Below are 26,612 nucleotides of genomic sequence, written 5' to 3'. Positions count from 1 at the left end.
ATGTGATCACTACTGACTCTTTCTTGGGTGCGGATATATAGAATCACAGAATGTTTCCATTTTTCATTTATTACTTTCTCTCGTTTGCAGAAAATCAATCCTGAATAGCCTTCTCTCTCAATTATTCAAATCTAGGAATTGTCTGTCTTCTGCTTCATAGTCCTTTCTGAAAAAAACATGTCCCTAAGGACAAAAAAAATAACAAAACCCAAAACCCAAACACCACCATGCACACATTAAAAAAAAACCCCACGAACCACTAAACCACCACAAATAATCCCACTCAGTCCCCCCAATCAAAAGTGAAGAAAAACAAACAACCAATAAAAATCAGAAGTTTCTAGAGAGATTTTCTTATCACCTTACTCTAAAACATGTCTGAGCAGGAGAATGAACAGCCACCCAAAGGCATCTCCTATTTGTTTTATTATTCACTTCAAGATATAAACCAGGAGAGCCCACACCTGGCCAGTATCCCACTACACTAGATGCTTTATAAACTTGGGTCAGGAAAATGTGATCTCCATCTTAAAGATTATTTGCAATCTAAGAAAGAGGCAAATACAGAGAGGAAGACAAGGACACAGTGACCCACTACTAGGCAATTGTGAAAAGTGACAAATATTTGGTTTGTGGCTAGGTTGGGATTGCTTCTCTTTTTTTATCTGAAGACAATTCATTTCCAGCACATCCTAAGTCATTTCATACAGACCTGAGAGGCAGCAGGTTAACACCTGAAAGACGTGACCACTTTGCCACAACCTGTTACACAAGAGTCCTCACACTAGAGCAGAGCATTATCTCAAATCTGTATGCGAGGAAATAGTGACGAGCGGTATTCCCCTCCTTCTACGAGCTTTGATCAAGGAGACTTACAAAATACATTCCACCACACTTTGATTTCACTTGAGAGCTTTTTGTTGTTTAAAGTAGTGAATAAAGATGACAGGCAAATAGCCTAATTAGCACAAATATCCTGTTTCTTGAAATTTTTGACAATTTTTGTATGTCTGTTGCTCATTGTTATGATGATGCACTCCATTACCAGCCCTGAGCTAGTGTGGACCTTTCACATCAGGTTGGAAGAGACCCTTCAAAGGTCATCTTGTTCAGGACAGTTTTCTCTCCCAGTCATACAAAGAAACAAGCTCTTCAGGCCTTCATCACTGCTGACCTCCCAGGTGAAAGGCCCTCACTGCTCCTGAAGGGCAGCAGGACCCCTGGATGCTCCTGCCTGCACACATTCCACAGGGTCAATGGATTACTTCTGGCTAAAGTACATCTGTTGGCAGTCACTCAATCCCCATCTGCAAAGCTCAAGGGTCAAATCGTATTTCATTTCACTCAGTGGCTCCCTCCAATGGCAAGTTTCCCACCTGTTAGAAAATACATCAGGGCTCTGACTCAAATTGGAGTATTTTGGGTCCCCGTCAAACTCGTTATTGTTTCCTTTATGGAGAAGGGAATCAACAAGACCACAAAAAACCCTGTGGATCAGCAGGACTTAATGACAAAAAGCTTCTTACATTTGGCTAAGCATACACCAAAATGAATCATGGCAAACTTTATCAATGTATCAAAGAGGCCACCACTAGAGTGTTGTCAGTCTGAAGCACAAAGGTGACAGAGTCCTCTCAGCCTCAAGTGCCTGTGAAGTCTGAAAATACTTCACAGACAGCTGAAATACCAATTTATACTTAAGGAATATATTGAATTACCACAGATCACACAAAAAGGGTGAGAAGCAACATGCATTTTGTTGTTGGACCTTTAGATTAGCATTTGATGAAAAGTCATCTAGTTTTAACCTAGATAAGTCTAATGTCTTCTCTGGAAGACTGCAGCTCCAGTCCTAATAAGGGACTTTAATTACATGAACAAACCTTGACAGCAATCCGTTTCCAATGCACTTAGTATTGAAATAGGTCTGGGTGTTCCACGATTTATAGAAGAAATCAACTCTTCCAAGTTAACACGGAAAAATATCTGAAAGTTTTGACTACTCAAGATCTAGGCTCTTGTTTTTCTGACTTCATTTGTGACATACATCACGTTACAAACAATTACACCAATTGCACAGATGAAACCCCTGTTCCAAATGCTGTAAAATTTGAGCAGAATTGATTTTGCCCAAGGTGTTAGTAAATCTCATGTATTTTTGGAAATCCGTGCAGGGCATGCACACCATGCAGCAGCACCTCTGAGCAGGACACCACCTATTTCTCCCACACAGCACCCAAAGCTTCAGGATGGAGGAGAACTGCTGTGCACAAAGGCATGGCACAAACACAAAATGCAAATCTCTTTTAGTGGATTAACAATAGAAAAAGACGTGCACTCATGAAATACATGGAGGGGGGAAGGCAAAAAAAAAAAAGCACAAAGGCTCATACTTAAGTCTAAAATTGTAGAGGGAGCAAGCCTGCCAGCAGGCTGATGAAACACTTGAGATAAAGTAGCATAATCAATAACAATGCTGCACCTTTAAAAAACAGCAAGTACTGCATGATCAATTCATATCCCAGTGAAGTAGCGTAATAAAAATCTGCAACTACAATAAGCTAATTTAATGATACTTTATCAAGCGCTCACATTTTCAACTACTGTTGTTCACAGCAGAGTGAAGCCTGTGTAAAAATATGTCATGAGTCAATATGGCATTCTGCTGAAGAGAAAAGACCCACATCATTAAAATCTTAAGTAAGCCTTCATTAAATAAAATACATGAAATTAGCTCCTTCAAAAGAATTTAATTAGTCAACACATGCAGGTTAAACTCACAATCTGCCATTGTGGGGTTTTTAAGCCATTCAGTTTCTTAAAGCTTTGTTGTAAGAGGGATTATTTTTGTTATTATTTTTATAATATGGTTAGAAACCACGGATCCTTTATGAGAAGGACAAAGTATCCCTTGCAAACAGCAAGACACATTTTCATTGCTGCTGTATATAGAGTGCTGCCTTGTTAAGGCAATTTCAATCATTTTACACATCTTCATTAAGTCAGAGACACAGTTCAGCTGCTCACAGAGAGAAATCTCAACAGCTGCAGAGAAAAGGAGGGACAACAGATTCTTAAACAGAAAAGAGGAATTACCAGTTATCTAGCTTGAAATGAAACCTCTGGGAAGCCCCATCTTCAGTCTCAGTCATTACAAATCACAATAATTATGTGAGCTCTCAGCCCATATATAAAATTTCAGTACCTACGAAGAACTGCAATAGTGCAATGTCCACAACACAAAAACATCTCCAGCTCATTTTGCAAAGCTTCAGGCTACTCGTAACACCGAGAGAAGATGAATCAATAAAATGTTATCAGTAAAACAGTTTGATTCCAGCACAGTTAAGCGCATGGCCACTTCTATATTTCAATCCCCTCAGGTCAATATAATTTTACACAGTTACCCAATTCTCAGCAGTGAAATGATACTGGTGGATGTTTCAGATATTCTAGAGCACTTATTTCTACATGGGGGATTTAGGAAAAAAAAAAAAGAGCCCAAAAAACAACCCACAACAAAAAAAAAAAGACTTTTTTTCCTATCTGGTTCAAACACTTGGATCTTTAGGACAGTCTTAAATGCTAGCAGCCCTTTACTCCAGCCCCAGCAAATTAAGTTACTCTGAACACTTAACTCAGCCAAATCCTCTGTGTCCTATTCACCCAGCACTTAAATAGGAGTTGGGGGGAGGGGGGGGAAAATCAAGTCAAATCTGGATTTGGCCTTTCATTTAAAGTAAATCTGAGACACGAAGTAAGGTATAACTTCTGCCTACTCAAGAAAATCAACCCATTTAAGCAAATTGAACTATTCACCAATAAATTCTGCTAGGTTACTCACCACAAGGACTAAGAAACTCTAAATGCTGCTGACAAAGATTTACTGCACAGTTAACACAACATTTTTCCCTATATCCAGATAATTCTTCATGCATGCTCTTAACTTCCAGCATCCTGCCTGGGTATGCAATAAAATAATGCCTCAGGTTAATCACATACCTCCAAGAGCTATATTTTTTGCATAATTAACAGCAACAAGTGCACCTCCAAACCTGAGTTAGTAATAACTTTAACATACTACAGTGTGTCAGGGACAGGAACACTCACAAGCAAGTTCTTTTTAGACTCAAGTCCACTTCCCTTGATTTAATTTCACAAAGTCTAATGAAATAGCAGAAACCTATTATTGGACCAGTCATGAGCACCATGAAGTCAAAGGCAACTGACTTAAGAGGACTCTAGTCCCAAAAAGGCAAAAATGTCTTAGTAGGTTTGGTGGGTTTTTTACTCATTTTGCATCTCACCCGCTTACTTCTTTTAACCCTGTACTGACAGACAACAAAGAAATACAGGACCACTCAAAAGGCAAAGGACTTGTTTTTTGTGTTTTGGTTGTGTTTTTTTTTTTTTTTTTTACCGTAATAAAAGACTTTTTATTGCTGCATTCAATTCTTAGAAAAGGTAAGGAATATTTTAGCAACTAGAACGTCCATAAAGCACCATCTACTCTCCTACTGTAGCTCTTTTAACAGGTTTAATTTCCTTAAATGCTAAAAGGATGCTGGAAATATTGAGGGGCAAAGCCCATCAGTATATATAGTGCAATTCCCTTGCCACATTTATCTTATTGGGAAATTACAATAAGGCATTTCTAGCACTGCATTTTAATAATTTAAAAATTTGCACAAAAGAACTAATTGCTAAGACATGGAACACAACATTTTATGAAGAGACAAAGCTGCACTAAGTCAGTTATATCACCAAAACTGTTCTCATAGCTTTCCTCTGAACAAGTTTCATAATTGCAAAATCTCAAACAGTAAACCCTAAACAATCTCTGCACTCTGTTTTCTCCCTAAACAGTGACCCAGACCATCATGGACACACACAGAAGGAGGAAGCTTATTTTAGTAGAAGACTGAGTTCATGAAAATCCAACTGCATCAATCCTTCTATTATTCTTTCAAAGTTCCCAAATCAAATAACTTTCCTCAGCTTGGCAAGAGCCTTCTGAATAGAAATTCCACTGGGGAAAGAAGTTTTAGATTAACAGCGCAATGAATTCAGAAATCAATAGATAAACCCCTTGCTGGGCAGTACTACCCAATACAAAGAGCCTGAACCAAGTCTAAGAAAATAGAATAAACCACTCAGAAACTTCCCTAATCTGCCTGCTTTTTTTTTTGGCACTGAAACCAACAACATGAACTTCATTTCTGCACCACATTCGGAGTTCCCTGTTTGAAAAATGTTCTGATTCAATAATACTATTTAATTGTAAAGAGACATCCATCTTTCTATTGAAACCAGGAGGTTTTGCTTGGTGGTGCTGGGTTTTGGGTTTGTTTTGGTTTTTGTTGTTGTTGTTGTTTCTTTGTTTGTTTTTTAAACCATAGAGATAAAGCTGTGAAGCAACAAGGCAACTCAGAAATAACCACATGTATTAGGTGCTCATCCTCCTGATATAATGCAAGCCCCATAAAGTGAGAAAACAATGTAATGAGATAGGTGAGGGAGAACAGATGGAGTGAAACTTCTCAACTTACTGTGACAACTTTCTAAGCCTGGTTGCCACTCAAACACCTGGCTTAGGAGCAGCTTAAATTGTTCACTATACTAGAAGCAGGATGGCTTTTACTTTTTGGTCTGTTTGACCTTTTCTCTTGTCATTAACAGTGTTGCTTTCTCCAGAGAGTCCTTTTTGACTGGATTGTGAGCACTGGAAGGTAGAATGTGAATCAGAGCGACGTCCAAATTCAGCCAAATCAAGCCAGAGCAGTTTTGCTATGAACAGCAATCGTGAAGCCCAGCTAGAGAGCACAGCAGAGCTATCATTTTAAATACACAAAGCCAGTAGTTGTGAGTGAACAGAAAATAGGCTTTTTCCTCTACCATGTGCCTATTCTAGTAGTCAAGACATCCCACTTCTCAGCTCCATAGGACATGAACAAGACAGCTCACCACAAAATGCTTCCCACTCTTTCACCTCCTTGGTTCAATTCCAAACCCGCTTAGAACTGACAATAAACGTACATATAATGGGACACAAAAGGAAACATATTTCCAATAGTTTTGGTAAGGCAGTTGAACAGCTCTAGTGGCACAATCCCCTGAACTTGGGTAGGGTATGTCACAAGTGCTACTGTTGTGTTATATTCATTAAAAATTTACATTCATGACTTACTACCCTGCAATTCTTAAAGCAAATCTAAAGAAACATTGTCATGATAAACACACACAGTGAAGGTTCCATACTAACCTGATCCCTATGATATCCCTTCTTTCAACTAACAAAATCCCATTTTATTATATCTCACTCAGACAACCAAAATACTGTCAGTACTGCTGGCATGAGCTTTACAAAAGAACAGGTCACCAAATCTATAAAACCTTTGCAGCAAAGCAGAAGAGCTTTACACACAGCCAGACCTCTCAGATGCCATGGGCTAGGATACCATGTTATAAGGCTGTAAAACTGTGGCCTGTGGCTCCAGTCCAGGCTGCAGAGTAATTTAATCTAGCTCACAAAGAAATCAGGAAAATGGCCTCTGCTGTGCTGAATCAGCAGTGCTGGAAGCAGTGCCACCCTCGATCAGCTAGTAAGAGAGCCCTTTGTCTGCAGTGCCAACTCTGTGTAGAGCAACCATTGGGCAAAAGAAAAGACCAGCAGGAATATTATGTGCCAGATTTTCAGTAGATGTAAGTCAGAATAGTTCCAATGACTTCAGGAGCTGTACTGATTTACATCATTTCAGGATTATAGGGATTTACATCCATTGGAAGTTTCACTTCTCTTTTTTTGTCTTTTTAATTATAAGAATGGTGTAGATTTGGCAGCAGTGCAAGTCTTCAAGAGACTCAGGATTTGGGAAGGATCTTGAAAAGTTTTGTAAAGCTCAGGGAAAGGCAATAAGCCATTTTTAGTTTTAAAAGATAGGGTGGCTAAGTTAAAATTCACAGGATGTATATAAATTCTGATCTATATCCAGGCAATGTACATAAATATATACTCCCCATCTTCACACTGGCACTCCCTAAATATAACAATGGCAAAAGAACAGCAATAAACAAAAAGTTTGTTCATTCAATCTGGTTATATATCATGAAAACTATCAGCACAGATGTTATCTCTATTTATGAGTCATGACTAGGGCCAAAACAAATGCCATGTATTACTTCACTTTACTTTTTTTTTTTTCCCCTCCTAACTGTAAGTGCCAAAAAAATAACTGCCACTGGGATTAGGAAAAAACCCAACTGGGAAAAACAGGGGGTACTGCTCATCAGGAAGCAAGCCAGCTTGGAAAAAAACACTGGTATGCTCTCATTTCCAAATCAACTTTGCAACTACTGCATGACCTCAGAGCAGTTTGTTGCTTATCTGCTCACTTCTCAAAGATCCATAGTAACAGAAGGTCTTTGCCCAAGACAAAGCATGTCTAATGCTGCCCTCAAACATGCACATACCTCATTTGTTTCCCATAGGTGACCATGATGGGGAAAGAACTGAAGGAAAGTGAGAATCATTCTGGTGCTTGAGATCCTTAAATAAGTAACAGATCCATGCTTTAGAACTGAAAATGAGCAGAACATTGAGGCACAGCTCTGTGAAAAAAATGTATGTAGTTACTCTTCATGCTGTTTCTGTGGCACACTGACCCACTCCCAAGCCAGCAGAGACTTCAAAATCACTGAGAATTAGGCTTATAAATAAACAGGACACTGTTTACTAGTGCAATTTGGCTGATATGTTACACAAGACCTTAAAAATAAACTGTTTCAAAATCCACCTAACGAAAGAACAGCTTAAGCCAAAATGCCTCTATAATCAAGAAATGTAGCCTCATTCCATCCCATCTTCTTCAGTACTTACCTCAGAACAGGTCAGTGTTAAATCTCCTGCTTCCAATGAGTCCAATTTAAAAGTGTTCTTCAAAGACTTCTGCAATTTTAGGAGTATTAAATTTTATACCTCCTAAGCTATTTATTAGCTGGGGAAGTACTTAATTGATATTCATCAGATATTCATCAGATATTAACTTCTTTTGAGCATGTGTTACTGCTTTTGGTATATAACCTTGAGCTTCCCCCCACCCTCCCTTTTTCAGGACAGCTCATCTAAGAGCAGTAGCTTTCCTGGTGTGTGGATTCCCTATAAATTTCTCTTGGAGGTGCAGACATATATTGCAAGGAGAGACTGTTCACAAGGGACCCCAATGATGATGAGAAGTTGAAAAATCCCTTTGACTTAATAAACTGTTGCAGAAATTTTGTCTTCTCTTTAGCCCTTCAGAATACATAACCACTTCTGGAATTGTCCAGACCAAACATGGACCATGGCCCAAAAGTTTTGTGGGGTACCCAAGTCTCCAGGCACTCACTACTCCACATCTCTTCTTCCTACCCACATCTGTTTTAATTTTCTATTCTTTTTGCCAGAAGCAGCCCCACTCTGCAGATGTTAAACTCTCCCTCTTCCAGTTGTGTTGCCAAAGACTCTACTGCTGTGTTAACAGAACTTTGCTTCATCATCATGTCTTCCCAGGCAATGAAACTTGCTGTATTGTTGTAAAGGTAAAACCAGCTGTACCACTATCGCTCAGTTCTGCTGCTATTTAACAGGATACAGCCAACATTATGCTTCAATTCACAGTAGAAAGGGAAAATAAAACTTTGTTTTATTGAAAAAGCTAAGAAAATACATTCCAGTAAAACGCATCATCTGCACTGAGCTTTGCCAAACCCCAGAGTTATTCACTGCTCATGGAAGTTCCAGCAAAGACTTGTACAATGGATGTTCAGTGAGCAGCACGAGATTAAACCTCTATTTTACAGCTAACCCAACCCCTCCAACATGTCTAACTGCCCACTGCCTCACACAATCTTTCCATATGGGTTTCTTCTAGACAGGAAACATCAAATTCATCCAGTCCTACTGCTTATTATCAAGTATATCCAGCCTTTTAGCTTTCTCTTATGTCTCCAGGCAGACAAACAAAACAAAAAAATCCTCTTTCAGTAAACTTTGCACAGAGTTTCAGTTATTTGAACAAGCATTGAGAATTTAGTGAGCTAGAGATTATTAAACTTCTCCTGGTGAGGGCTTCTTGTAGCTTGAACACAGTACAGGGATATCTGTGGGTCAAATCCAGGCAGTTTTGATAGTTGCCATCCTTGAAGATATCAATACACCAAGCATTGCCATGACCTATAGTTTCTCCTCTGTTCATGCAATTGTACACATTTCTCTACATCTTCAACCTGTCCCTTTTCTCCACAGTAAAGGAAAAACCCAAACATAAAAAAATCCTTTTGATTTGCAATGTCATTTACCCACATTCCTTCATCCACCAAAGAGGGTTAAAAGGCAAAAGAGGACATTGAATCAGTGGAAAAATGTTCAGAAGCCCATGGAAGGATAAATAAATCAAAGTTGTAATTCAGCCACTAAGTAAGAATATTTAAAGCTTTTGGAGATGAGCAAAACAGTTGCATTTAATGTGTAATTGTGCAAACCTTCTGTTTTCATAGAAGCTAAGCAACCAGCCAGCAATAATTAGGCTTCTGAAAGACAAGTAGCAAGGCATACAGAACCTGAAATGATGACTTTTTTTCAGTTCCCCAGGGAAGCACTTTTACTGGGGAGGGAAATACTCTGTAAATAATTCTCCATCTGGAAATCCACTAGCCATACTGTCTTTTCCCCCCAAACTGAAATGCTCCAGAATCAGATCTCATCAGCAGAGGGAGTCTCTTCCTCTAACACAGAGATCAGCACACATCTGGCTTTCTTCAGTTACCAAAAACACACAGGCATGATAGGCAAAATTAAACAGAGACACTTAGCAGTAAAATATTTAAGTGTGGGCTGGGACTTCTAATAAGCTCTATGAATAATAGAGATACGATAAAAAACAGGCAGTGCAGTACTGAATTGGTCTGTGTAGAGGAAACATCTTGCCCTCAACACACCACAAGATTAGACAGATCACAGGATGGGAAATGGGATGCAGAAAAGGTCAAAATCCTTCAGTACGGTGAAAGACTATACCAGAGTCCATCTATACACACATCTATACACAATACTCCCATTTACTACTTTAGCTTTCATTTAATCCTGTTCTTTCAACTCATGTTGGGATTAGAAACAGTTCCTTCAACAAAACTGTACTCTACTGAGCAGACATCATGAGAGTATTGGGGAATGCCAGGTTGAAAAGCATGTCCTGCAATCTGGACAGAGACCAGCAGCTGAGTTGGTGCAGCTAAAAAAAAAAAAAAAAAAAAAACACACAACCCACCTAGAAACTGTACTAAGAACTGAAACAGTCCTTCCCTTCCAATGGCATTTTAGTTAAGTTCCATGAACCTAGCTTAGGCTTTTATCTGGCATGTTTCTAGATGGTGAAAATTCAAAGATCCCAGGGTTTGTAACTTTCAAGAGCCAGGAAAAGTACTGACCACTGACCAACTGAAATATTTAGATTTTTGCTCCTACAGATCCCAGATATGTAACACCAAGATGTAAAAAGCTCAGATTATTTTTTCAATAAGTTTACCCAGAGCATCAGTTTTACTGGTTCATGGTCAAAGCAGAAGGCTCTATCACATGGGCACTGCGACAGCCTGTTCCGAACCGGTTTTGTTCAATGCTTTTATCAACACACCAGATAAAGGAATGCAGCATATGTTTGGTACATCTGCAAACAATACAAAAAGCAGGCTGCAACTGCAACTCTGTTGGAGGTCAAGATTAGAATTCAAAACAATCCTAACAAGTCAGATCAGGCCAATCAAAAAAAAAAAAAAAAATCCATAGAAGAGGCACAGGGTAACTCAATTCACCAGGATTGATCAACAACTCATAGAAAATGACTGGGTAGGTAGCAGTTCTTCGAAAAAAAGGATGTGGGAGGTTATACTGGATCACAAGCTGAACATGAGTCAACAGTGTCATACTGTTAAGAAAAAAAAAAAAAACAATCATCACATTAGATAAATCAAACGGAGTATTGCCTGCAAAACAAGCAAAGTATTCCTCTGTCTGCCCAGCACAGTGAGCCTTGGCTGGCATCGTGAGATCAATATGGAGCATCAAGTTAGTAGCAAAGACAAGGGCTCAAAAGAAGGGAGCTCAGTCACGACACACAAAAGGGAACAAACAAGTGGTTCAGCCTACAGAAGCTGAAAAAAAAAATATTTTCAAGCACGTTGAGGGAGAGGGGAAATAAGTAAAAATCCAGCAACAACTGTTCTATATCTATGATGAGTAAGACAAACAGCAATAGGTTTAAACTGCACCAAGAGAGCTTCAGCTTAAACACGATGGAAATGAGGCAATATGATACATTTGCTGTGATCCCTATGACTGGATATTCAAGAACACACTGGGGATAAACCCCTTGAAAAAGAGGTGCTCATGTCTTGAGGAAGGAGCATGCATTAGACATCCTCCTGAGTTCCTCCAGCCCTATTTTTCTAGAGTTCCATGAAACACCAGTGAACAGATGGTAACGAGCAGGTTCAGGTACCACCACAAAATGCTCTTGGTGAAATCAGTGAGTCTTCTCAAAACCTTTACAGCCAGAAGCAACTACAAGGCAGATACCAAACAATCAGGGTAGAGTTATCCATTAACCACCACTGACTACATCAGGAACAAACAGGTCATTATATTTTATGCTTTAAACTAGTCCAAATTTGCCATTTTACAAGTGCAACTACTTCTTAACATCTTCAAGCTCTTTTCTTGATGTTTTTCTTCTTGTATGGAGAATCCCAAGATGCTTTCACTGCTACAGGGCGAAGTAACCAACGTTGGTTTTATTGACCTGCCTTTTATAGTCTCTAGACATGAACCAGTAGAGCAAGCCAGTGCATAACTTTATGTGGAACAGTTTTTGTGATCTTGACTATTTATCTTCGGATAATTGCTATATTCATAATTATTTTTAAGACAATCTTGTTTAATAAGGACTGCAATCGCTACTAGACAAACTCAGTAGAACAAAATGTTAGACTAAAAGCAATTTTGGTGACTAACCTATGAACTGCAACAAAAAATTGTGATTTATAATAGGCATGGTAATAGCCTTAATGATTGCAGTGCTTATGGGTATCAATGAAAGACACAGACTGGATCATTTCAAGGCAGAAAGGGCTGTTTTTCTCTTTTTCTCCTTCATGGGTGGCCCACATTTATCTTCAGGGTCCTTGGAAGAGCTTCCAACAGTCCCACTGTGCATATCACATAGTGGCTGCTATTACCATGCTAACGTTAATAGGCTGTAGCTTATGTGACCCCTCCAAGCAGTAGCTATTGCACAGCACAACTAGCACCGAGTGCTGAATTACTGCCACTGGCTCTCTGACACAGAACGCTGGCAAGTGGTGAGGAACAGTGGCAGGAAAGTAGCAAGGGCAAAGCAAAAAATAATTAAAATTGTGTGTTGGAAGGGAGCAGAAAGCAAGAATCTAAACAGACTGGCAAAGAGATGCTGGAGCCTGGGGTCATGAGGCATGGGGCAGCAAGAGCAGATGAAAGTCACTGTTTCCAATGACAGTGCAGCCCATATGCCAGAACATTTGCCACTTCTCTCTCCCTCTGTGCAACTGCAATTCAAAATTAATAAATAAATTAGGGACAATGAATACAAGCAAGGAAAATCATAAAGCCTGTGGCAAAAAGAAATCTTGTTTAACCCAACTATTTTTTACATAGCGGAAAACTCACTTGGGAAAGATTCTGCTAGAAGAAGGCAGCAGCCAGCACTAATGGCATATTTTGGGAAAGCAGAAATTCTGCATGTTCTCCTTTTTATTCTACTAAAAATAAACAGGAAACCAAGAGCTTTTTGAATTTAAGTGTAACATTTCCTTACGCCAGAAGACAAACTATGCCTAAGTTAAGCCTGGACATTAATGGAAGCAAAGAGCAGAATGCTGGTCCCTGGGGTTTCAATTATTCTCTCTTTAGAGGTTATGCTTCCAAGAAGTTACAGAAATACAATTTCCCTGTGAGGATCATTTTTTTCAGGCTGTTACAATGTTTTTATTTAAAGATATTTGATCTGTATTTGCAGAAAAGCTCAGTTCATCACGTTACCTTTTCATATATTCACCTGTGAAGTGTTTCACAGGATCACAGTGCAGTGCAGGCTAGAAGGCATCGCTGCAGAACACCACATCCAAGTCCCTGCTCAGCACAGGGTCAGCTAGAGCAGGCTCCAGGACTCTGTCCAGTTGGGTTCTGAGTATCTCTGAGGATGGAGACTTCACAACATCTGAACAACCTCCGCCAGTGTCTGATAGCCATAACACTGAAAGTTTCTTACCCTATTTAAGTGCACTGTCCTGCATTGCAGTCTGTGCCTGTTTCCTCTTGCCCTTTCTCTGTGCACCACTGAGAAGAGTCTGGCTCCATCAGCTCTATACCCTCCCATGAGGTATTCACACATGATAAAAAAGCCACCTTCTGAGACTTCTCCAGGCCAAACAATCCCAGCTCTTGCAGCCTCTCCTTTCAGAAATACTACTAAATAAGTATTTAAACTAAATATCAAAACCAATGTATCACATTGTACTGAGCAGTAAGAAAACCCTCTGATGGCATGACTGGCCAAGGACACTTGTGAGTTTTACTTGAAAAATAATACTAGGACAGGGACATCATTTAAGCACCAAAAAGAAAACTGAATGAGAACCAAAAGAAAAAACGATCTTCAAAACCTGTGGCTAGTGCACTAAGGGCTTACATACCCACACACCACCCCCACCCCCCCCCAAAAAAAAAATATACAGATGGAGTCCATCAAGTCAGCACAAACACCCTGCTCTGTGCTCAAGACCAGGCTTCTGGAGAAACCAGTCTCTAATCATGCACACAGGTTCATCTCAAAACTCTTGCCAAAGCATTTGGAACTCGACATCCTAGATGCAAATATTGTTCTTCATTTTTCAAATACTGCTTTCTGGTCTTAGTTCTCACTACTTCCATTTGCCTATAAATGAAAAAAGTAGGTTTTACAGGGGACTAACACTAGTTCTGAATATATACCAGTAACCCCAAACTGAACAGAAATTCCTTTCTTTCCCTGTTACTCAAATTCAGTCTACTCCATGAAAAAATAATAAGAAGCAGATTTCCAATCAAATCCCATCCTCTGTAGTTTTAATCTCTTCTTGGCCTTCAAATAAGACTTCTAAATATTATCTATATTACTAAAATATCCCATAAGCTATGCACATGACCCATGCTACTGTCAAATTAAGTACCAGCTTGAGTTTGCAATGAAATAAGCTACCTTTAGAAAAACATTACACTTATTTCCAGAGTAGAAATTAAGGCAGAAGGAGGATTGCACATAAATATCAATGAAATTAGGCAATGAGAGCTGGCATTAGGTCAATGAAAATTAAGCAAGAAAATATTTTACTGCTAGAATAAATAATTTTCATTTGCCACATGCAAAACAGAATTTCCAGAATGCTTTCGGCGTCTGGTGTGCAAGATCAGAGCTCTGTCAGCACCAGTTTCTGAACACAGAAATGACTTTAAAATTAACATTTTCAGACCTTAAAAGACCTCGCATTATTGGTTTGGAGTTCAAAAAAAAACAGGTAATAAATAACAAATTGATACTGTTCCAGTCATAGCTTATTTCCTGAAAGTCTAAGCATAAAGAAAGGAAGGAATAAATTATTCGATAGAAATTGTTGTTTAATTTTCTTCCTTAATATCTTTTCTTAGAGTGCCTAATTTGAAGCAGTCAGTTCTTTTAACAGACAAATTCCTTACTAAAAAAAAAGAGAGAGAGAGAAATTCAGAGTTTGGAGAAGCAGATAAAAATCTGATAGTTCCCCAGAAGCAGGAAAAAAAAAAAAAGTAATTTTACTTGGGTTTGAGGAATTTGGTTCAAAGCTCTGATCTAGAAAGCAATATATACAGTTATTAAACAGCGTAAGGGGATTAACTCTACAGAGTGTTATTGACTACTCTGGTCTCATTAACTGCGATTTTATTTAGATAAAAATGTCATCTGAAACATCATTTTTGTGTCAGAAGTTAGATCTGAAGAAAAACATTAAAAATAAATAGGCATCAGCAGTTCCCCAATCTGTGGCAGCTCTTTCTGGGGTCTCCTCTGGAACTCATTGAAATTATGGTTTTGATTTGCAACATGCCTATCAAGAGGAACTGCTTTTAAAAGAAGCTGTCCTGTGGAATGGGAGAAGTGTTTTCTGAGAGACAGCTTCACTGGAGCATGTACAAACTTAACATGGAAAGCTGATGTCTGTCTGACTCTTTTTTGTTCCAAGAAAGGTATGAAGAAGGGTTAGGGAAAGAGTTCTGCGTTCCCAGTGGACTTTCGCCTACTTTCAGATTTCATTAAGGAACTGTGAAGATAATTATGTGTATGATAAGTTCAGCAACTGCTTTCATGCAGAATCACAGCCCCCAAAATCATGAAAGCGTAAATGGAAAAGTCTCTGTCTTTTAAACTGGGAGCAGTACAGAGAAGGTACTGGAGCTCTCAGCGGTCTGCAGCAGAACTTCCCTACTCCTAGAAGAACCAAGCAACCCTCAAGAGACGCTCAAAAACCCACCAAACACTGGAACAATCCGTACATCCCTCATGGTCTTCACTTCCAAAAACACCCATGTCACACACTACAGGGCACTCAAAAGACTTGGGCAGGACGGGGTGCAGAGGTGGCACTGCAGACACCCCACAGGCAGGACATCCTCAGGATGGAACATCCAGACATGCCTCAGAGGCAGCTCTCAGAGGTCTTTAGGAATCAAGCTCCTACTAAAATTAACAACAGGCAAGTACGAATGTATTTTTTGGACTCTAGACCCAGGAATAGTGGGAAGCCGGATGTATGGAGAGCCAGAATGTCCCCATCAACTGATTCATATATTGGGGCCACACAATACCGCAGACACTGCTTGCATGCCAGGTCACTGTTCATTACCCCAGGAGCGTGCTCCTTTCCTCTGGCACACAAAGCTACTAGAATTCCACCTCAAAAGTTTGTCTCATGCTTTCACAGGGGACAAATTTCCTGTATGCAATAGTATTTTGGGGCTGTACAATTATTTTCAAATAGAACTGTTAGTACATTTCACTAACACACCACATTCAAGTTCCTAGATTACCTTAACCACAAGCATGCAGCACATTTACCTCCAAAAGGAGGTACAGTCTATATCCTTACTGTTACTACTACAGGAATTCTTTGCAAAGGCTTGCTCAAGTTCCCCCTCTTCCCCTTTGTTATTTAATGTTTGCTTCTATACTATCCCATGAAGATTTGGAATGTTGGGTTATTTTGATCCGTCTGTGCTATATTTTTTAAACAGCACTTGCAGCCTTCCTAAGATTTACCACTGGAGGTGATGAGAGCTGAATAGGTCTTTTCAAACCAAAATGATTCTAAGGCTTTGAAACTTCATCAGGGAGAACAAAAAGCTTTGACCATGAAGAAGAACATCTTACCTCTTCAAAAAAACACTTATGAGAGATGGCCTCCATATTGAGTACTTATGAAAAAAGAACAGGCATTTCAGTAAAGTTTAAGCACTTTGTTTTTAACCAGAAACAACACTAGTAAAATTCTTAGCATAGAAGCAATTACGTTTTTTATACATTTGCATGAAGCTTGGCTACCTTTGGTTTCATACACTTGCTTAAAGCAGAACATGCTGGCACAGTTTATTCATCTTCCCATATGAAAATAAGCTGCTTCCACGCGCTGCTACCCAAACGTAACTGCCTACACAAGTGAAGTTATCCTGCTACATCAGTATAGGCACTACTTAGGATGGGCAACAGAAACATGAATCACTGCAGATGAAGAGATGTACAGAAGAACAGAAGAGGGGCTGTGCATCTCAACTGCTGATGTCGTGTCCCAATTGTAGGGAAAGCTGAGTGATGTTGTTTGGCTGTGTTTCTGAGAGGTGACCTGCTATAACTGTGATGGCACTAGGCTGAAAAAATAATGCATTTAACACCGTGATGTCATTCCACCCACTACGAGTTGCCACAGTCTCACAGCATGCCAATAAAACTTGGATTTTTAATTTAGAAAAATGGGCTTTTTAATTGCAATTTTCAACAACAACCTTACAGAAATGAAAAAGAGCATAAACCCAACATGAAGAGTTATCAGCTGTTGGTTTTCTTACTCATTTGGGCCACCATTGGGTGATGAATGGAGGCAGGAACCCCACAGCAATGAGATTCCAGAAATGCAGACAGCAGAGAACCTCAGAAGTCCTCCCAAAAGTCCTTTATGGCTGCATTGTAGAATCCCTAGCATTACAGTCTGGGAGTCTCACTTACAGCAGTAGTCCTGAAAGCCCTTAACAGACAAAGCAGCTAACAGAAGTCCTGAGCACATCCCTAGCAGCATCCCTACACTGAAGCCCTAGCCAGAAGTAGCCAACTAACAGAAGCAGAAGTCTATAGCAATCCTAACCAAAATCCCCAGAGAAGCCTTAACCCAAGACCCTAACCAAATATAGCTCAGAGTGGCTGTTTATATATTCTTTGTTATCAATCCCTTAACCAGTAAAATCCAATCACATATATAAGCTTATAATCATTTCCAAATAAGAGGTGCCAGCATGTCAATGAGGTGACTTCTGCAGCATGTTCCAGTCAAAGGGTGCCAACATGAAGATGTTGATCTTGGCACACATGGAATGCTATTGTTTTGCTCTACACAGCATGCTAAGGAATTGGTCAGCTAAGGAATCATGCACTCTGCACGCATCCAGCAGCTGCCCTCAGGATAGTGGCTGCAACAATCAGCCCCCTCCAGATCACATTGGATATCACTTTTAGCATCCTACTCCTTATTCCTCTCCCTCCCCGGAAGTCACCGTCATTCCAATACACCTGAGTTGATACTGAGGGATCAGATCCTCTGCGTCAGTGCAGAACAGTCTTCAGCATAGCACTGCACATCATTGCTCCCCACCCCTCAGGACCAATGTTCTCACCATTTTAAGTTAACATTAATAATTAACAAAGAGAAAAAGATACCCGTGCTGTAATCGTCCTCTGCCATACTGCAGGCTTTGAGATTTCTCCTCAGGCTAAAGAAGAAAATAGTTAACAATCCCATTTTAAACATTATCATGCATCAGTGATCAAGACAAAGTTTATTATCCTACAAACAACAACCAAAAAAAAAAGGCAAGAAAAAACAAATTACACCCTAGTCACTTTTATTAAGAGATGCAGGGATAGCATTTCTAAGGAAGGCACTGGGTCCACAAATCAACTGAGCTAATACCCCATCATGAGGCTACAGTGTTGGCAGTGTCATGTCAGATGTGGTATTTGTGGCACTACTGGGGACAATTACTTTAAGTCTAATTTACGTGAAATTTTTAGAATGCAGATGCTTTTCATTTATACATAAACCAAAATGCCATGACATTTCTCCCGTCTATTTATCATAAACAAGTTAATTACTGTGTAACAAATAGCTCCTGCTAGAATCTGTATGTTTTGGGGATGTTAGAGAGCTGACTCAGGCAAATAAGACAAACCACAAACTAGTAGCTAATAGCTTATGACATACTTATAATAAAACAATGACTCTGTAAAAGCTCTTGTTGTCAAATTAAGGCTAAGCTATTTCCATTGGAACAAGTCAATTATAAGCAGTCATTATCTGTTTAACTTGATTCAAACCTAGAATACTATAAGCACTTTAATTTTGATACATTCATAACACTGCATACATTTGAGAGCTGAATATTACAAAGCTTGAAAGAGAAATGCTAGGTTTATTGCCACATAGCTTATCTCTGAACCATAAAGCATCTAAACTTCCTAATGCTGGCTGAAGTTCACCACTATGCTGAGGTCTACAAGGTGCCTGATTTCTGGTGAACAACCGTTCAGGCAGCACAAACTGCCCCAGGACTACCCACATCTCCTTCACAAGGACAAAGTGTGGGTTACACAGCATGAAGAATTGATGTATGCCCACTCTCCCCTAAAAGCCAGCTGAACCACATACACACTTCTTCCCCCACCCAATTCCATGAAAGCACTGACAGGTGAATCCCTACCTACATTTTTCAGGCACACAGACCCATTTGGTCTGCAGATGAATTACTGAATGCTGATGAATAAGATGGTGGTAGCTGGCAGCAAAGCTTTGCGTGGTAAAATGGTGTGAAACAGTACATATGTCAATCTATCAAACATGATAATGTAAGCAATCTGAACCCATTTTTGGTCTGAACTATTGTACAATACTTCACCCAGATGGAAGAAAGAGATAAACATTTGATGCTTCAGACATATCAAGTGTTAGGAAGTAAAATTAAACCCAAACTGGAAAACTACCAATTTTACGTGCTAGAGCATATATAAAGAACAACATAAGCATGAAGAAGAATTTCATGCAGCAGATTTTCTCTCCCATTATTGCACAAATTATTTAGCTGTATTTGTTTCCTATGATGAACAGCAGCACATATTTGATTGCAGATTAAAAAGTGTAAAGATTATAGTTTACTTATTAGCAAACACAGCATTTGTGCTTTTTCTTTCTCCTCCTGTTGACAACATGCTTACAAATCACATAACTTGTGAAAATCATTATCAGGACATGAATCTTACAAGTGGTGCAGGCATACATAATATCCCAAGGGCCAGTTCAGCCCTAAATCACAGGCAGGTTTGCCATAACTAAGGTGAAACTACAATTGGTCCCTAAAGGATAAAATTAAAGAGAGATGTATTTTCATTCAAATCAACTTGACAGCCTATCTAATTTCATATTTAAAAATTATCAGTTAAAACTGAAATGAAGTGACAGCCACTATACCACCTTCAAACTCATTACCAGCCAGCTTCTCTATCAGACCTTTGCTCCACTCCTATTGTCCACTTACATAAACACACAGCACAATTTATCAAGCACTAAACTGCAAAAAATACTCCTCTGAGCAAATATATTAATGACATGACTTTCTACAGTGTTGGAGGCCATTGTTTAATCAAATAATTTTCAAAGCTAAAAAGCATGACATCTACTGTGTTTACAGACTGAGCTGTAAAGCTCTACAGCGTACATACGGGTTTGGGAAAAACTGCTATTAAATGTGTGCACACTTGGTACTTGGCCTCTTCATGTGGTACAGTATTTTTGGGCTTCTCTATGTCAAATCCCTATCTGGTTATCTTTCAACTAAAACCAAATTCCTCAATGCCTACTAACTGATGCCAGGCCAGTCAAGAGAAGTCCTGAAGAACAAAACTTAGACAAGTGGGCTCAGAAACAAAACTGATTGCCAACTCGCAGAGAGAAAAAAAGTGTCCAGCCTGGATTCTGCTGAAACTGACAACTCTCCTCCTCTTCTGAGTGAAATCAAAGTAACACAGCAGGTGTTTGCTCTGGAGGAAGACAGAAATCCCAGCTTTCTGGCAGAGACACACATGTGAGCAGATGTACTCAGGAGAAAGTACCAAGGGTTTATAAATCCTTGAGTAGTAAAGCATCAGGTTCTGACGTGCTCCCCAACTTTCACAGTAGATTGTGTTCAGAACTGCTGTAGTGATTTAACTCAAGAGGGGTGCTGAGGCAGGAGAGGATTTTGGTCTTCAAAATTTCTCTTGGAGAAAAACAGTAATTTTCTACATCATGCAAATATAAAGTTTAATTATTTTTAACTTGAAAGGGAAACAGATCAATACTCAGGATAATCTATTGTTATTTGGATTACAAAGACATCTTGGAGTTTACAATCACAAAAGAGGTTATAATCCTGCAATTACTATAAAGCTAATTGGTAGTTTCTTCTTGTCTGTGTTTTCATGTTGTCAGTGGGGCAGTAATGAAAATGAATGCCACATTTGTGAACAGAATGTCTGTAGGCTTGTTTACCACATTTCCAACAACAACGTCTGCTTTATCATGCATTTCAAAGCAGAGATAATTTAAGGATCTTTGAATTTCATACATAAAAATACTTTCTAAAATATCAAATGTAGAGTTCCTTCAGACAGGGTGGGAGTGGGAGACTCAAAAATGAAGTGATGACCTCGCATACTACAGCAAACAAGCCACCTGAAGCAGACAGCACGCGGACTGTGAATGATTCATCTGTATTCAAAACTGCGCACAGGTAAACCACTTAGTGCTTCTTCCTCCTACAAACATAATTCTGCAGACAATTTCACCATCAAAACCAGCATCTTTAAGCCTCCTTTCACCTCTTAAAAATACAGTTATTGCAGAACCTATTAAGCTTTTTATTCCACTTACCTTTAAGTAACTTCTGCCCTTCCAGGATGCTCTGGGAGACAAATGCTGTGTAGTCTTCTTCTGAAAAGCCAGACTTGCATGTGGGTCTAACTGTAAGATCCCCATTGTGTGCCTGCAAAAACAAAACAAGGAAAACATACACCATGACTTTTTGTCATTTGGGAAAACGTTTTGCACCTAGCTACTAGGTGTTTAGGCATGGGCAAACCTGAACAGTAAAGCAGTGTGCAAGTAGAATGTGATTGTGCTTAAGTGCTCGTCTGTTGGAGTGGATCCATACTGTAGCTGCAAAAATAAAATGGGCCAGAATATAGTTGCCAGATTACAATAAAGCGCATTGTTTGTCGGAAAGCTGGGATACTGGGCACTGTCAGAAGAGGGGATGAAACAAAGAACAGCAATTCATCAAGGCGAGCTGTGCTTGCACTGGAGCCACGCAAAGGGCTGATGTTGCAACATCCAAATCACTGAGTTTTGCTGTTGAGAAACTGGGCAAGTCCTGGGGCTGAAGGAGAAACATCCCAGCTCATTGCAGCCTCAGGAGCTCGTGACCAGCTGTAGTCCCCTTCCTTCCCCTTCACCTTGTAGCAGCCTTCCTACCTCTGCCTCCTGCTACATCTGTGACCCACCAGACTCTGCACTTGCCGATGGAGGGGATGGAGGGGATGGAGGGGATGGAGGGGATGGAGGGGATGGAGGGGATGGAGGGGATGGAGGGGATGGAGGGGATGGAGGGGATGGAGGGGATGGAGGGGATGGAGGGGATGGAGGGGATGCCCAATCAAAAAGTAACAGTGCCACTGAATGCACTGGCGCAAGCACAACCTGCCAGGATCGAAGAGGAAGCATTCAGCTAAACACTCAGCTGTTCTGCTGCAACTTTGGAATGTGCAGCAGGGAACCAGCCCCAGCTACAGAGACAGATTAGTCCAGTCCTGGCAGTCTGGACTGCTGGGGTTGGGATACACATTTCCCAGCATGTAGGGTCCCAGACCCCAACTCCAACCAACTCACTGAAAAAGCACAAAAACTAGTGATTTGTGCCTAACAAGTGCCAGGTGATTTACACACAAACAAGTGCCAGCAGCAAGGAATTGCCAACTGCCAACTTCTGGACTGTCGGCAGGGCTACCCACAGCACGGCTGAGCGAGGCAGGCTGCGTCCCTGACACCTCCAGTCCCACCAGCGCTGGCTGAAGCCAAGGGACTGGGAGAGTCACTTCCCCGACAAAGTGCAACTCCAGGCATGCACCTGCTTCCCCAAGGAGGACAACAGCTCTCCCGGGCTTCCCAAAACACTCCTGGGCACCAGCGATGCCGCAATAGAGAGAGACCGAGAAGGGAAGAGAAGCGAAGGGTCCTTTTGGAGGAGCTTAGTAAGCAGAACGCAAGCCAACGTACTCTGCTCAAAATCACGCTCGGGAGACGGATGCCAGCTACTGCAAGGGAAGCGCAAGGAAGCGGCGGCTCTGTGGGTTCTGACCGTCGCTGGCAAGATGTTGCCATTAGCAAACATTTCAGTGGGGCTGACTGAAGACAACAGGCTTCAGTCTGAAATCACTCTATTATTCATAAGGGTGCTCGCTAGATGAGAGCGCACCGGGGCTCCTCCTGCATACCCCCCAGACTCCGAGGACTCGGGACACCCGCACAGATACAACTTGGCACAGGGGGATTCAGGCAGGAAAACAAGCGACTCTTATTCCTGCTGCCAGTCCAACACCAGCTCCAGCAGCCGCCCCGCTCGCACCGTACCGCTGCAGCCACGCGTTCCGGCATTCGCTGATGTTCCGCAGACACCCCCTCATTTAGGGGGGAGGAAACCCTAAAACCCCCAAACTTTTCAGACCGATCGCCCTCAACACGGTTCAAGTCCACTCAGGGTGCTGACGGGCATGTAAAAATTAAAGGCACGGCCACGGCACCGCCAGTGCGGAGACGTGTGCCACAGACAGCGCAACGCGACCGCGCTGGGGCGCGGAGGCTGCGGAGGGCTCGCGCAGAGCTCCACTCACGGAGCGGTTCCGCCGCCGGGACAAGCCGCTACCCCCCGAAGTTTATCTGGCGATGCGCAGCACGGAAGGCAAGTTTTACCGGCATCACTGAGCCAAGAGATTGCAAGGGAACAATCAAGCTTAAAAACAGTAACTACAAACTGTAACCATAGGCCAAAAAAGCAGAAAAATGGTGAAAGCGACAAGAACTGCGGGGACGTCTTTGCCGCACACTCACCCACGCCGGCTGCGCGGACCGGCTCCGCTCTCAGACCTCCCGAAGTTGCCGTGGCTGCCGTGCCGGCAAGCAGCGGGTGAGGAGCGCTAGCGGAAGCTCCGTGGAGCGTGGAGCGCGGAGCACGGGGATGCTGTGCCCATCCACCCACCCACCCATCCTCTCTCCCTCCCGGGGCGCCCCACTTACCGCCGCCAAGCCCCAGACTGGAAGGAGCAGCACCAGCAGCACCCGCGAGCCGGTCCTCATCGCCCCAGCGGCGCCCGCTCTCCCGCCGGGCTGTGGCGGTAGCCGCCCGGTGCCGCGCTGCGCAGTGCCGGGGCCAGAGGGTCGCTACCGCCACCCCGCTCCCTCCGCCGCTCGGCGCCCGCTCTGGGCTGCAGGTGAAGCGCCCGCCGCGCGCCGCCGCCAAACCCCGCCCCCCGGCCCCGCGGCGAGCGGGCACGCGCCGCCTCAAAGAGACAGGCGCCGCCCCGCGGCGGGGCGGGAGGTGAATGGGAGGCGGTTGGCGGCGTCTGCGCTTGCCTTAGTCCCCTGCGGGAATCTGCGCCCGCGGAGGAGAGCGTCGAGATCGGCTGTCCGGAGACCAAGCTTACATGTCCAAAGACGTGAAACTAATATATTGAGGGAAAATAAACGGCACATCTAGAGGAGCGACATATCCACTGAGACAAAATAGCGTATCCAGAGGAGACCCACTGAGGTGCTGAGGGGCCCTGTGAGGAGAGGCTGAGAGCGAGCTGAGGTTCTTCAGCCTGGAGAAGAGGAAGTTGAGAGAAGATCTCATTAATGCTCATAAATATCTAAAAGGCAAGTGTCAGGAGAATAGACCTAGACTCTTCTCAGAGCTGTCCAAGGACATGACAAGGGGCTGTGGACACAAACTGGAACATAGGAGGTTCCATGTAATCATAAGGGAAACACATTTTTACTTTGTGGGTGGCAGAGCAGTGGAAAAGGGTGCCCAGAGAGGTTGAGGTCTCCATCCCTGCAGGCATTCAAAACCCACCTGGATGTGTAACTCTGACTTACTCTAGGTGATCCTGCTTTAGGAAGGGGCTAGACTCCACAATATTCAGATGTCCTTTCCAACACCCACCATGCTGTGATTCTGTGATTCTTTATCCACAGAGGAAAAAATAAGATATCCAGGGGGAAACTAATATATCTAATGGAAAGATGTACCCATCGGGGGGGAAAAAAAAAAAAAAAAAGGCAGGTCCATGTGTAAACCAAGCATGTCCAGCCGGGAAAACCTAGCATGTCCATAGGAAAAGCTGATGCATCCAGGGGATGATAGGCATATCCAGTGAGGAGAGTCTAGCCCAGGCTGTGGGGAAAAGGACTGGGGGAGAGTAGCATATCCACAGCAAAAATTAACAGGCAGGAAGATAACTTATTGCAGCTTTCCAGTACTTTAAGGGGGATCTATACAAAAGATGAGGACAAGCCTTTTAGCAGGTCCAGTTGCAAGAGGACAAGGGGTGATGGTTTTAAACTAAATGAGAGGAGGTTAGGTATAAGGAAAAGCTTATTTATAACTGAGGGTGGTGAGACACTGGTCCAGGTTGCCCAAAGGGGTGGTAGATGCCCCATCCCTGGAAATATTCCAGGTCAGGTTGTTTGGGACTCTGAGCAACCTGCTCTAGTTGAACAACATGTCCCAGATCACTGCTGTGAGGTTGGACTAGATGAGCTTTAAAGGTCCCTCCCAATCCCAAACATTCCATGATTCTATGATAGAGACCACCTACTCCTTCACCTGCAAAGGCCTTTGCCTAATATCACCTTGTTTGGAAGAGGAAAGCCTTGCTGGACAGACACTGGCGCCAGGGACTGTGAAGCATGGGTCTGGGTGGGCTTAGGGCAGGCAGAGAGTAGGGGTGCAGGTCTGTGAGTACCCAGGGTCAGGCTCTGTGCTTGCATTAATCAAACAGGCAGGGAGAGGGGAGGGTGATGCAGGTGTCTTCCTGAGAAGAGAATAATGTGGATGGACGTCAATTTCAGGACAAGGTAGAAAAATGCACAGTGTCTGAACTAGCTCCTGAGTTGTGTGCATGAACCAGTCTGAGCCTGACCCTTCTTGGAGGAAAACAGGCATGTCAGGCCTAGTCCATGTTCACATCAGTAGCAATAAAGCTAACTCAAATAAACTAGAGGTTTTCTGATATAAAAATAAAGGCAGTTCAAAGCAGGGCCAGAAAGTGAAACTTAAGTCAATTTAGTTTTCCCAGAAAACTGAAAAAGGAAAGCAGCCGTTTCAAGTGCTAAGTATGGTCCTGCTGTTTTCCTGCACTGTGACCCAGGCCTCCAAATGCGATCTTTTTCCTTTCTGAATGCAGCTCAACACCACAAATAGTTCTCAGGCATGTATATTTTGTGCATATAAATCCAACAGTGATTTGCATAAATAGATGCGTGCTATCTGATGTACGTGCAAAATCAGACATTGCAGCTGAAAAATCTGGCCATTAAACTATTCTGTTAGATTCACACATTTCCAAAGGAATGAGACACATAAATCCACTGACGGCATCTTTTGCTATTGAGTAGATTTAATAGCATTGTGTTAACACCTAGAGATGCTAGCGAAGAACTGAGACCTCATTGTATTAAGCACTGTAGGCACGAATAATGAAAAGATTGTTCCTACCCCACCAATTTACAGTCTTAGTGGATTATGGGGTTTATTTTTTTTTTTAAACAAGTATTTCTGAGTTTGTTACAGAACATCAAATAAATCCCATCATTGTATTGAATTTAGTGTATACTTTTTTTCACGAAGCACTTTCACAAAGGCAGAAATCCTAACAAAAAGATAATCCTTATAAGTCTAGATAAAAATCTAAATTTGATCCTTTTCAGCCTAATTTTCAAAGTTTGGAGTAGATTGTTCTGGGTTGAAGGGCAGCTGCAGTTGTTGCTATTTAAATAAAGCTACAAGTACTCTGGAGACTTCTGGGGCTATTTTTTTTTTCCAACTACAGCATGTATATTTCCTTGTGAATACCTATGGCCAGTTATTTTGACTCTTGCTGGACTACAGCTGTTGTTTTGCATGTGCTCACTGTGTTTGATAA

General features: G+C 41.7%; 1 protein-coding gene across 1 annotated transcript in view; it reads right to left on the bottom strand.

The window, feature by feature from the left end:
• CDH4 (cadherin 4) overlaps window positions 1-23,781 on the bottom strand; it is a 463,608-nt gene extending 439,827 nt beyond the window's left edge. Inside the window, exons 1-2 of the mRNA XM_054391796.1 lie at window positions 23,722-23,781; window positions 21,304-21,415 (exon numbers count right to left, since the gene is read on the bottom strand). Of these exons, the coding sequence (XP_054247771.1) occupies window positions 21,304-21,415; window positions 23,722-23,781 (172 nt within the window). The remainder of the gene's footprint in view (window positions 1-21,303; window positions 21,416-23,721) is intronic.
• Window positions 23,782-26,612: the final 2,831 nt, after the last annotated feature.

The sequence above is a fragment of the Indicator indicator genome, chromosome 24, assembly GCF_027791375.1.
Source record: "Indicator indicator isolate 239-I01 chromosome 24, UM_Iind_1.1, whole genome shotgun sequence".
Lineage (NCBI taxonomy): Eukaryota > Metazoa > Chordata > Aves > Piciformes > Indicatoridae > Indicator > Indicator indicator.
Note: the sequence above shows the minus strand (reverse complement) of the source record. Positions and strands in the feature narration are given on the sequence as shown.